The sequence below is a fragment of the Larus michahellis genome, chromosome W (genome assembly GCF_964199755.1).
Source record: "Larus michahellis chromosome W, bLarMic1.1, whole genome shotgun sequence".
Classification (NCBI taxonomy): domain Eukaryota; kingdom Metazoa; phylum Chordata; class Aves; order Charadriiformes; family Laridae; genus Larus; species Larus michahellis.
The window spans coordinates 22,502,242-22,515,782 of record NC_133929.1 but is presented as its reverse complement, the minus strand read 5'-3'; the positions used below and the strand labels follow the sequence as shown (position 1 = coordinate 22,515,782).

General features: G+C 43.5%; 1 protein-coding gene across 5 annotated transcripts in view; it reads right to left on the bottom strand.

Moving 5' to 3' along the window:
* LOC141735493 (5'-AMP-activated protein kinase catalytic subunit alpha-1-like) overlaps positions 1–13,541 on the bottom strand; it is a 39,569-nt gene that overhangs the window by 11,836 nt on the left and 14,192 nt on the right. For 3 of the 5 annotated variants that reach the window (XM_074568367.1, XM_074568368.1, XM_074568366.1), the window contains 4 exons: positions 12,884–12,971; positions 11,762–11,986; positions 9,537–10,023; positions 9,030–9,156 (listed from right to left, as the gene is read on the bottom strand). In XM_074568367.1, the coding sequence (XP_074424468.1) occupies positions 9,030–9,156; positions 9,537–10,023; positions 11,762–11,986; positions 12,884–12,971 (927 nt within the window). Of the gene's footprint in view, positions 1–1,317; positions 1,379–9,029; positions 9,157–9,536; positions 10,024–11,761; positions 11,987–12,883; positions 12,972–13,541 lie in introns of all 5 variants that reach the window. The other 2 variants (XM_074568365.1, XM_074568362.1) reach the window with 2 other exon arrangements.

The following is a 13,541-nucleotide window of genomic DNA, read 5'->3' as shown; positions in this document are numbered from 1 at the left end:
CATGGATGCACCCCATCAGGTCCCATGGACTTGTACATGTCAGGTTTGTCTAAACATTTCCTTGTCTGATCCTCTTTGACCAAGCGTAAGTCTTCCTTTTTCCAGACTTTCCCTCTGGTTTCAGGGGCCTGGGGTTCCTGAAGGCAAGTTTTATCAGTAAATACAGAAGCAAAGGCAGCATTGAGTAATTCAGCCTGTTCTGCATCCCTTTCCACCAGATCCTCTGCCCCATTCAGCAGAAGACACATTTTTCCTAGTCTTCCTTTTGCTGCTGATACACCTGTAGCTCTTCTTGTTGCCCTTCACATCCCTCACCAGATTCAACACCAGGCAGGCTTTGGCTTTCCTACCCCCATCCTTGCATACTCAGACAGGGTCTCTATAGTCCTCCTGGGTCACATGACCCTGCTTCTACCTCTTGTATATATCCATTTTATGTTTGGATTTTGTCAGGAGCTCCCTGTGAATCCATGCAGGACTCCTATCACCTTTTCTTCATTTCCTCCTCATCATGATGAACCATTCTTGAGCTTGGAGGAGATAATTTGAAAAAAAATATGCAACCAGATCTCCTGAACCTCTCGTCTCTTTAACATACCCCACTTCTCATCTACTGTGTAATGTAATTAAGCCTATTAAGCTGCTAAAATGTTTCTGCCAAAGACAGCCATTGGATCTTCTGAGAAACACTATAAATAACATCAGTTTTATTGAACGAAAATTGAAAGGCAATTTGGACACAATGATCTTTGCCCTTTGCCATGTCAGTTGCATCAAAATGAATTATCAAGATAATCTGAAAGCAACTTTATTACTTTAGCACTTTCCTAACTCATTAGTAATCAAGTGCTTATCATAATCTAAAACATGGGTAAATTGAAGAGATATAAACATTATAAAAACATGACAGAAAGGCTTTTCAACTTTTAAAAATAGGTATTATTCTTCTGCTCCATCTGCTAAATAGATTTTTTTTAATTTATTTTATAACACTTAACTCAGTTTACCACTACAATAAACACTTTTTAAAGGACATAATCTTACACTGACACATTACTGTGTCTAGTGATGAAGACAAACTCAATTACAACTTATGAATCCTTATAGCTAAGGAATCATAAGCTACACATGTTGAAGTGATGCTAGCATATTAGCATAAGGGGGGAAAAAAATCAGTCTCAACTGTAAAATGTGCATTAAGTAGCATTTCACAAAAGTTGTATTTTTTTTAAAAAAAAAAACAGATTAGAAAATTAAATTGAGTAATTCTCAATGATTAATTTCCCTAGAAAAGTAAACCACTTCATGAAGACTGACCTATTATCTGGTCTGTTCATAGCACTTTGATGTGTCCTTGTTTAATTTGCTGCTGCAAAAGCTCAAGGAAAGAAAGAGTAAAACCTTATTAATCAGTCTAATTTACACATCAAGTGACAAAGTGAAATCAACTATTTATTTTAACATAGGTGAATCTCTATAAGCTCAGACAAAACAGAGTGTTCCAGTTGAAACTATGATCTTCCCAAACAAGTAACAGCTTTAGGGATGGCGATTTTTTTTTTTAGTGCAATATGGAATAATAAATAAGTATCATCAGAAATGAGAGCAGTATTCAGAGGAGGGAGAGAGAATAAGAGAGACAGAGTTATGAGTTGAAAAGAAACTAAACTACTTAAATTAAAAAGAAAAGATAAAAATATCAAAAAGAAAATAATGAACTATATACAATGTATACAAAACCAGTATTAAGCTCCCAGGATGATGATCATGTCACCGGCAGGCACAAGGAAAGTCTCAGACTGGACTCAGTGACAGCTGAGAACTGGATTCCAGATCTCGATTCCGGAATACACGGATCGGGATCAAAGGCAGATGAACACACAGGGTCCTCCTCGGATGTCAGCCATTAAAGAAAGAGGGCTGACCCTTTGATCCCTCAGATTTTATACTGAACATGATGCAGATGGGATGGAATATCCTGTTGGTCAGTTTTGGGTCACCTGTCCACTCCTCCCCGCAGGTGCAACCCCTCTATGCTTTTCCACGTTGACGAGGATGAGGATTATCATTTTGCTGTCCTGTGCGATATCGGTTTATGATATGATAACATCACTTGTTAGACAGTTACTTTGGGGCGTTTATGTGGTATTGCTGTCCTGTCCATACCTTGGGCACCGTCTCTCAGAATTTATTAATAATTACACCCAGTGTGTGGGGGAAACAGGGAGGGACACTTTCCCCAGCTCTTTTGCCTCCCTATTCTCCTTCAGGCCAGGTATGACAGCTTTTGAGAATTTTTAATATCCTTGGGATGCTCAAACCAGCACGGTCCTAGTGTTATGTCTCCTGAATGTGTTCCAGATCTTGTTTAGGGTTAAATGACTATTTAAGACTACCACCCAGAGATCTGCTCCAAGGCTGGATAGTCAGGGGTGGCATGGCATGTGGGAGAACATGGGCAGGTACCCAGAGAACTTCTCACCTCCAATGGTCTGGGACTTCACCCCTGAACAATTACAGGACCCTGACAGAGTCGTAGAATATCTGAAGGGAAAACGCTGTGGCTATTCTAGAGTATTATACAGCACCCTCAAGGGAAAGAGATGGAGAGCAGACCGGCAGGCACTGGGCTACTGCAACCCCTGCGACAGCCACTGCCGCTGAACCAGGGAACCGACCTGTGCCAGTATCAGTTGCCCCCATACAGAAGGAGTAGTACACAAAGAAATCAGTTTGCTTAGTAAGGGATGATGATGAACCAGGGTCATCACGAGAGCAGGAGGAAGAGGCAGAACCAGAGATAATCACCCGATCCCTATCCTTGAGTGAGCTGTGGGATATGCAAAAAGATTTTAGCTGACTTTCAGGTGAGCACATTGTCAGCTGGCTGCTCCGGTGCTGGGATAACGGGGCCAGTAGCCTGGAATTGGAGGGTAGGGAAGCCAGGCAGCTGGGATCCCTGTCTAGGGAAGGGGGCATTGACAAGGCATTGGAAAGAAGACCCAAGCCCTCAGCCTCTGGAAACGGCTCCCGTCAGGCATGAGGGAGAGGTACCCCTTCAGTGAAGATGTTGTATGTCAACCAAGCAAGTGGACTACCATGGAAAGAGGTAGCCAGTACCTGAGGGAATTAGCTGTGCGGGAGATGATTTATTATGACTTGGACAATGCAGACTTACCCACAGACCCCGATGAGGCGCAATGCACAAGGCCCATGTGGTGGAAGTTTGTACGGAGCGCACCATCGTCAGATGCCAACTCACTGGCAGTAATGGAATGGAAAGGGGAAGAGGGACCAACGGTGGATGAGGTAGCTGGCCGGCTCCCGCGATACAAAGAATGTCTCTCTTCCGCCCTTGTCTCAGCTGTGGAGAAACTGTCCCGGAAGGTCCAGCCACTTGAAGAGAATATGTCCTACTCCCCACCTGTATGGGCCAGCATCTCAGCTATTAGGAGCAGGCATTTCCCCACTCAAGAGAGAGAGTACAGAGGGTACACACCACGAGGCACCCTGTGGTTCTACCTGCGGGACCACGGAGAGGACATGAGGAAGTGGGATGGACAACCTACTTGGATCCTGCGGACATGGGTACAGGAGTTGCAAGGAAGGACAACTACTAAAGGGGATCCCTCCAGGAAAAGTGCCACCCCAGTTTCCAGCAGGCAGTTCCCCAGACAGAGCAGAAGGCCTGATCTTGCTTCTGATCCTCTTGAAGGAACTTCCAAGTCATTTCTGCAAGAAGTGAGTAACGGATACTATGACCAGGATTAGAGGGGCCCTGCCTCCGGCCAGGTGGAGGAAAGGGACAACCAGGTTTATTGGACGGTGTGGATTCGATGGCCTGGCACATCAGACCCACAGGAGTATAAGGCTCTAGTGGACACGGGTGCACAGTGCACCCTAATACCATCAAGCTATAGAGGGGCAGAACCCATTTGTATTTCTGGGGTCACAGGGGGACCCCAAGAGTTGACTGTACTGGAGGCGGAAGTGAGCCTAACTGGGAATGAGTGGCAAAAGCATCCCATTGTGACTGGCCCAGAGGCTCCATGCATCCCTGGTATAGATTACCTCAGGAGAGGGTATTTTAAGGACCCAAAAGGGTACTGGTGGGCCTTTGGCATAGCTGCCTTGGAGACGGAGGAAGTTAAACAGTTGTCTACCTTGCCTGGTCTCTCAGAGGACTCCTCTGTTGTGGGGTTTGTTGAAGGTCGAAGAACAACAGGTGACGATTGCTACCACAATTGTGCATCAGCAGCAATATCACACTAACCGAGACTCTCTGATTCCCATCCATAAGCTGATCCGTCAACTAGAGGTTCAAGGAGTGATCAGCAAGACTCGCTCACCCTTTAACAGTCCCATATGGGTGGTGCGAAAATCTAATGGAGAGTGGAGGCTAACTGTAGACTATCGTGGCCTGAATGAAGTCACATCACTGCTGAGCACTGCCATGCCGGACATGCTAGAACTCCAGTACGAACTGGAGTCCAAGGCAGCCAAGTGGTATGCCACGATTGATATAGCGAATGCATTCTTCTCAATCCCTTTGGCAGCAGAATGCAGGCCACAGTTTGCTTTCACTTGGAGGGGCATCCAGTACACATGGAATCGACTGCCCCAGGGGTGGAAACACAGCCCCACCATTGGCCATGGACTCATCCAGACTGCACTGGAACAGGGTGAAGCTCCAGAACATCTGCAATACATTGATGACATCATTGTATGGGGAAACACAGCAGAAGAAGTTTTTGAGAAAGGGAGTAAAATAGTCCGAATCCTTCTGAAAGCTGGTTTTGCCGTAAAACGAAGTAAGGTCAAGGGACCTGCGCAGGAGATCCAGTTTTTAGGAATAAAATGGCAAGATGGACGCCATCAGATCCCAATGGATGTGATCAACAAAATAGCATCTATGTCTCCACCAACTAGTAAAAAGGAAACACAAGCTTTCTTAGGCATTGTGGGTTTTTGGAGGATGCATATCCCAGATTACAGTCTAATTGTAAACGCTCTGTTTCAAGTAACCCAGAAGAAGAATGACTTTAAATGGGGTCCTGAGCAATGACAAGCTTTTGAACAAATCAAACAGGAAATAGTCCATGCAGTGGCCCTGGGGCCAGTCCGGGCAGGACAAGACGTTAAAAATAATCTCCACACTGCAGCCGGGGAGAACGGCCCTACCTGGAGCCTCTGGCAGAAAGCACCAGGGGAGACTCGAGGTCGACCCCTAGGGTTTTGGAGTCGGGGATACAGAGGATCCGAAGCCCGCTACACTCCAACAGAAAAAGAGATATTGGCAGCATATGAAGGGGTTCGAGCTGCTTCGGAAGTGGTTGGTACGGAAGCACAGCTCCTCTTGGCAGCTTGACTGCCGGTGCTGGGTTGGATGTTCAAAGAAAGGGTCCCCACCACGCATCAGGCAACTGATGCTACATGGAGTAAGCGGATTGCACTGATCACACAGCGAACTCGAATGGGAAACCCCAGTCGGCCAGGAATTCTGGAAGTGATCATGGACTGGCCAGAAGGCAAGGATTTTGGAAAGTTACCAGAGGAGGAGGTGACACGTGCAGAAGAGGCCCCACCATATAATAAACTGCCAGAAAATGAGAAGAAATATGCCCTGTTCACTGATGGGTCCTGCCGGATTGTGGGAAAGCATCGAAAGTGGAAGGCTGCTGTGTGGAGTCCTACACGACGGGTTGCAGAAGCCAGTGAAGGACAAGGTGAATCGAGCCAGTTTGCAGAGGTGAAAGCCATTCAGCTGGCTTTGGACATTGCCGAGCGAGAAAAATGGCCAGTACTTTATCTCTACACTGAGTCATGGATGGTGGCAAATGCTCTGTGGGGGTGGCTACAGCAGTGGAAGCAGGGCAACTGGCAGCACAGAGGCAAACCCATCTGGGCTGCTGACCTATGGCAAGATATTGCTGCCCGGATAGAGAATCTGGTTGTGAAAGTATGTCACGTAGATGCCCATGTACCCAAGAATCCGGCCACGGAGGAACATCAGAACAACCAGCAGGTGGATCGGGCTGCTAGGATTGGAGTGGCTCAGGTGGATCTGGACTGGCAACATAGGGGTGAACTCTTCATAGCTCGGTGGGCCCATGACACCTCAGGCCATCAAGGAAGAGATGCGACATATAGATGGGCTCGTGACCGAGGGGTGGACTTGACCATGGACACCAATGCACAGGTCATCCATGAACGTGAGACATGTGCTGCAATCAAACAAGCCAAGCATTTGAAGCCTCTTTGGTATGGAGGACGATGGCTGAAATATAAATATGGGGAGGCCTGGCAGGTTGATTATATCACACTGCCACAAACCCGTCAAGGCAAGCGCCATGTGCTCACAATGGTGGAAGCAACCACTGGATGGCTGGAAACATACCCTGTGCCCCATGCCACTGCCCGGAACACTATCCTGGGCCTTGAAAAGCAAGTCCTGTGGCGACATGGTACCCCAGAGAGAACTGAGTCGGACAACGGGACTCATTTCCGGGGGGATCTACCAATCGAGCTGGCCCTGCCCAATCAAAACTTCCACGTACCGTAGGAGGGGATAAAGTCCCCGTAGTGCACATGAAGAATATGTTAGGGAAGACAGTCTGGGTTAGTCCTGCCTCAGGCAAAGGCAAACCCATCCGTGGGATTGCTTTTGCCCAAGGACCTGGGTGCACTTGGTGGGTGATGCGGAAGGATGGGGAGGTCCGATGTGTACCTCATGGGGATCTGTTTTTGGACGAGAATGGCCAATGAATCAAATTGTGTGTTGTTGATTGCTAAGTAACCCTGTCACTGTATGTCCTCATTACTGTAAATGCTATCAGCTGTACTACAGTAAGAATCATCCAAATTAAGGACAGATGGACTTTGATGAAAAACCAAGTAAGGCACAGCAGTGATGGGATCAGAACTGACCTCAGCAGCTGGCGCCCAGCAACTTCCTCAAAATCTACATCTTCAGCCCACGGACTGTGTGCATGAGCCACACCGGGTGCACCAGTCACAAGCTCCAAAAAATACAGCACGCAGCAGGCCAGCACCACACAGCATCTCACCTGCCCTGAGAGACTGTTATAACAGGTGGAGCCCACCCTGAGCTGCAGGGGGAGGGGGGCAGGAAGTCCTGCTTGGAGCAGGCTGGGGTGTCCCGGCTCCTGTCGGTGAGCGGCAGTTCCGTAATCGTGTTTGTATATTCCTCTGTCTGCATTATTGTTGTTGTTTTTTTCTTGTTCCCTTTGCTGTTCGGTTAAACTGCCTTTGTCTCAACCCAAGAGTTTTGCCTTTTTCTTCTGATTCTTCCTGTATCAGGAAGGCCTGAGCGAGCGGCACGTGGTTCTTTGTTGCCATCTGAGGCTAAACCATGACACTGGGACTGAGTTAATTTTCTTCATAGTAGCTAGTATGGGGCTATGGTTTTGGTTTGTGATGAAGTATTGATAATACAGGGATGTTTTCATTGTTGTTGAACAGTGCTTACGCAGAGTCAAGGCTTTTTCTGCTCCTCACAATGCCCCATCAAGTGAATAGGCTGGGGGTACACAAGACAGCTGACCCCAACTGATCAAAGGGATATTCCATACCATATGACATCATGCTCAGCAATAAAAATCTGGGGGAAGAAGGAAGGGGAGGGACATTCAGAGTTATGACATTTTTTCTTCTCAAGTAACCGTTACACATGATGGAGCCCTGCTTTCCTGGGGATGGCTGAACACCTGCCTGCCAATGGGAAGTAGTGAACGAATTCCTTGTTTTGCTTTGCTTATTAAACTGTCTTTATCTCAACCCACAAGTTTTCTCACTTTTACCCTTCTGATTCTCTCCCCCATCCCACCAGGGGGAAAGTGAGCAAGCAGCTGTGTGGTGCTCAGTTGCCAGCTGGGGTTAGACAACAATAGAGTTGTATGCTGTGTTACTTTCACTCTATAAAATAGATTTTTCTACAGTTTAGTCCAACTGCTTTCAAGACTTCACACTTACTGCAAGCATACAATTCCCATCTCAAATTTTGTCCACTACTAGCATTGGTAGGTTGGACCTGGCTGGCAGCTAAGCCCCCAGCCAAGCCCTCATTCACTCCACCCTATCTCAGTGCAATGGAGGAAGAGAATTGGAAGAACAAAAGCAAGAAAACTCATAGGTCGAGATAAGCACAGTTTAATAAGAGGAAGGAGAAAGAAAAAAAAAAAGGAAAAATGAAGTGATGTAAAGGCAACCACTCACCACCTCCTACAAACAGACTAATACCCTGCCAGTCTCTGAGCAATGGCTGCCTTCCCCAAATCCCCATCCCCTCAGTTTTTTTGCTAAGCATGACATCATATGGCATGGAACATCCCTTTGGTCAGTCTGGGTCAGCTATTCAGGTTGTGTCCCCTCCCAACTTCTTGTTCACCCCCAGCCTACTCATTGGGTGCAGCACAGTGGGGAAAGAGAAAGACTAGATACTATGCAAGTACTGCTCAGCAATAGCCAGAACACTGGTGTGTTATCAACACACTTTTAGTCACAGATTGAAAAGAGCACCATACAGGCTGCCATGAAGAAAATCAACTCCATCTCAGCCAGACACAGTACAGCAATGTACAGCCCAAGCAAAATTTGCATGCCTAGATACCAAGCTTTATCTTCACTAGGAAAATATGTTCACATACTTCAGATCTAAATTAATGTTTAAATTTGGGGGTGAGGCCCCAGAGGCAGTTTAGGTTGATCCAAATCTCACCTCCCACAATCCTTCCCCTTTTGCACCAGTGGTATTAGTGCTGGTGCAGAAACAAAATGGAACAGTTTGGGATTTGATATAGCTAAAATATGATTATTTAAGGGATGAAACAGCTAACCGTCTGGTCACAGGAACACTAGACCAGGAAGGAATAAAGAAACACCAATTCAGATCTAGCTTGACTTAAACTAATAAAGAGCAACACTTACTTCTAAACAAGTAAATTAAGACATGTTTGCATTTAGAATTATTTCCCTTACAACTCCATTAACTTATGTAAGTCTTCACATACCATCAATGCTACGGAAGTCCAGTAGGTATGTCCTGCTGTCCACCTGATACAACTGTAGACTCATTTTGGAATATGCACTTGTCACTGGATTCTTCCTTCGAACACGCAGATAGTATGGATTTACAACCTAGTATAAAAGAGATTTGAGTTAGTAACTAGAACTGCTTGAGAAGCACCGCACGTTGTTTTTCTTATTTCAACTCACTGGTATTATCAAGTTATTCCAGGCTTACGTGTCAGAGCATTTATTATTTTGCCCCCCCACCCCCATACCACTCAACACATTCCCACAGCCCCAGTAGAAAAGTTAAATACCTTAGCAAGACTTTTCCTGTCAGCATAAATAGCCCCCCTCAAAACCCTTCCTGCACAGCAAGCACAAGCAGTCAGCACAGGCACATGAAATTATTTTCCAGCACAGGAGAAATGTAGTTTCAGACTTCTAAGCTATGCAATTATACAGCTCAGAAATTTACTGTTGTCTGGTGTTGTCCTTTACTCTTTTACCTTCCATTCATAATCCAGTTGTTTAATTGCTCGACAAACTTCAGCCATGATATCATTAGGTCGACTCTGACTCCGTATTCCCAAATGCCACTTAGCTCTTCTTACACCTTGGTGTTTTGACTTCTGTGGATTCAGCTCATCAAGAGTATGGCGGGGACGTGGTGCTTCAGCTACTAAAAATGGCACTCTTTCAGGATGAGGGCGAGACAGATTGTGATCATCAAGAAAAGAATCCGGTGGGCTTGTAGCCAAGTAGAAGTCTTTGGCCTCATTCATTATTCTTCTATTATCTATAATGAGGTGATAAGCAACTACTAAAGGGTCCTGATGATTTTGGCTGTATAGACAACTTAGCACTTCCTCTTCAGTGCATTCAAACTTATCACACACTTCTTTTAAGGCTTCATCATCAATCATGGTAGAACTATATGATGGGTCTTCAGGAAACAAGTATTTGGGAAGGTCCTGCTTAAACCATTCATGTTCCCTAGATTTAAAAATAAACAAAGTCTGAGTGTGTGTGTGTGTGTATATATATATATATATATGTAAAGCAAGCCCTTTTAGTATTAAATTATTTGTTAAAATAAAGTTATTCTTAGTTTGTACAAAAAAACCCCACAGTCGTCAGTCCAAGTCCCCTTCCGTGCAGCACAACAGTACATAATGGAAAGTAATCACCTCTTTCACAAGATTTTGCTAGACATTTTACAGGAGACTGAAAGAAATCTTCTTTCCTGTAAGGGCTTCAACTACCTAATCTCCAAAAATATATTTGTATAACTCATCAACAAGCATTTATATAAAATGGTCGGGTTCTGTGGTTTTGATGTTTTTTGGGTTTTTTTTTACTGCCACTGTCCTAGTTTTGAGATATTTTGAACTGAAATTTGCATGCTACCCACTTGAGTTGTCCCTCCCCAAGCACATATGTAATAAATTGATCTCGATACTGAATAGTTTCTTTGGTAGATGCTTGAACAAGGATTTCTGAATATTAAAGCCACATGCTTCCCACCCCCAACAAGCTGACTATGATTTTTTTTCATTCAGAAAACCCCCTACCGTCTCTTCAAGACTTAGAGTTGAGGGAAGGCTATGGAAGAGTCGATCTGTACCTCTTTACTACTGTATCCATAGGCTAGTATTCATAAGAGGGAAGAGGAAGTATAAAGAAGGAACCAAATACTTAAGTTGCCCAATCATACAGAAAAAAAAAAAAATTGTTTTGTGTGTCTAGAGTAATCTGCTTAACTAGCCAAAGGATATGGCATGACACCAATTTTAAAAGTATCCTAGTCTATAGCATAAAGACTTGCTACAGGTTTAAGAGCAGTTATATGGATCAAGCTCTAGTCAGTATGAGCCTGAGAACATGCCCAGCACAAACGCGTTGAGCAAAATGCACTTTCACCATAAGCAAGCAGTTAATTTGGAAGTAGAAAAAGCTTTTCCTATATGACTACAAAGCACAACTCTAGCTGAATAAGTCAAGAGGAGTATTTTGTTACTATTTATTGCAGTGGGCCTCTTCCCTTGCACTCACACACACCCCTTAGAAAAATTAAGGTATTCAATTAAACTCAAGAGTTTGTCCTTTAAACTGGGATGACATGTCTCATGACTAACAGGACAAAATTGTTTAGGATTCAAAATCCATCCATGCTCTGTAGTCAACATTTTTCAACATTTTTTTCACATCACTTCTCTTCTGGACTTATTTAACATGACTTAGATGAGTGGACAGAAACTTAGTTTAACTTTTACAAAGTTTAGTTCTCACAGTGCTTTGATTGCTGCAAGAAAGTACTTCCCATTATAAAAAAGTAGCAAGGGATATGCATACCACATTTTTTGTTCTACTGAACTTTCAACCCTAAAAGAGGAAGTATTTTCACTAAGGTAGCCTTTCAGAGCTCTCTCAAAGCTCCTTACAAAGGAAAGAGGAAAACCTAACTAAGCTACTGCATGAAGGACAGCTTTATTAGCTACCATTTTTTATTCTACCCACTGTGCGCTTGTCAAAGCATCACCCTCTTCAGAATCCTATCTTGGAATCTGGAGCCCATGATGGCTATCTGTAACAACCAAACAACCAGAAGTTAAATTTTTCATCTCAGACTATAAAACAGGGACAAGCTATATGAATGATTTCTTTGTTCTGCATATTTTCACTGAGATTACCATTCCAGCATCCTGCAATCAGACATCAGTTAACGTTTTACCTAATGTTTCTGATTGTTGCTCTCTTCATTGGATCTACTTGCAGCATGTGTTTCAGAAGACTAATTACAGATGGATTCAAGTACTGAGGAGTATAAAAGATACCATCACATATCTTCTTGAAAAGGGTTGGCACGTGATCATCATCAAATGGAAGTGTTCCACATAACAAAGCATAGAGAATAACCCCACTGCTCCAAATATCTACTTCTGGACCTGCATATAATCTGGGAAAAAGTTAACTATTAGCAATTTATGCTTAATACATTTAAATAGATTTATTTTTTTTTCCTACTTGCTTACATTGTATCATATTTAATTAAGAGTGTGTGAACTTGGGGACAACTTATCTGCAATTACTATACCATTTCAGTGCTGTGCCTCCCTTGAACTCTAGTGCCCTTCCCCTTCAAATATGTAACACAAGCTAGGGCACAAGTACTTAGTTTTCCTCTCTACTGTATAAAAATAATCCACAGATACAATTAAGACAATGGTAAACTGGAAGAAACTTGCACCTACTACCAAGAAAGCCCGTGTTATACATTGTTATCACTGTTTGAGTGGAATCTATGCAGTCATCTAGCCTCCAAATCTTGGAGGCTAAGTTTAAGACAAGTCCATATAGCAGAACTTGTCACATCATCTACGTTTCCGCCTGAATAAAACATACATTTGGCCTCCAATCAGCAAGAGATATTGGGGTGGGTAGCTGAAAGCAGCAGATTTGACAATCACTGAGTCAAAAAAAAAAAATAGGGGGAAGTTACCTTCAGACTGACTATCGATTCTGCAGCAGATATTTCACTGCTACTCAACTTCACAGTAGACTTTGCCTGTATTTCTATCTGTACCTCTACTTCCAAGATCTGAGCTGTGAGATTCTTAAACCAATTCAGGCACACTGTACACACTGGATTTGAGACATTAGACATCACCTCCACCTGACAGGAACTATTTAAAGCTAGTTCACTGAAGCCTTAAATACTTATGAAAAATTATCAAGTCAATTAAGAGTTAAGCCCACAGTTTCTCAGCATCAAGCTTGTCAATTGCACTAGTTTTGTAGCCTTTAGAATTAAGCAGCAAAATGAAGTACATACATCCAATAGAAAAGAAACTACCTTCCTGAAATTACTTCTGGTGCAGCATAGTTAGGGGAACCACAGCTTGTTCTTAAAAATTCTCCATCTGACATCATATTTGATAGACCTGAAAGTGTATAAGAGTAACTACTAAAGATTCAGGGAGCAAAATGATTTCACACTGCATATACCACCTAGAACAAATCACTAGCAATTCAAATTAGAAAGATAACTTATGTCAGTAAGGAAGCAACACTGTTTGTAATTATTCAAGTTTTAATATGAGAATGCCACACGATCCTGCATTTAGTTTACTAGAAATTTGAGTAACATCAATCCATTATTGCACACAACCTAGGAATGTTTGAAAACATATTCATTCTAAGACAAACACCAGTCCATTTTGGATTACACAGGCATGATACAGAACAAAGATGCTCTAAGGGAGAGAGCAGCATAGCAAGACAGGATTTTGGTCATTAACAAGAAAGTGTCTTAAACCACATTCGTTTCTAAATGCTGAAGTGGAAGATGCTACCACAGAACTGCATAAAATTCTGTAAGAAGTTATATAAAATAAGGAATCCGAGGAACACACACAGCTTCGCCACAATTTAGACACCTATACTGCTTCAATTGGTTCCTGAATCACTGCAGTTTAGTATAGCTTGATTTTTAGATATTGTTAGTGATTATA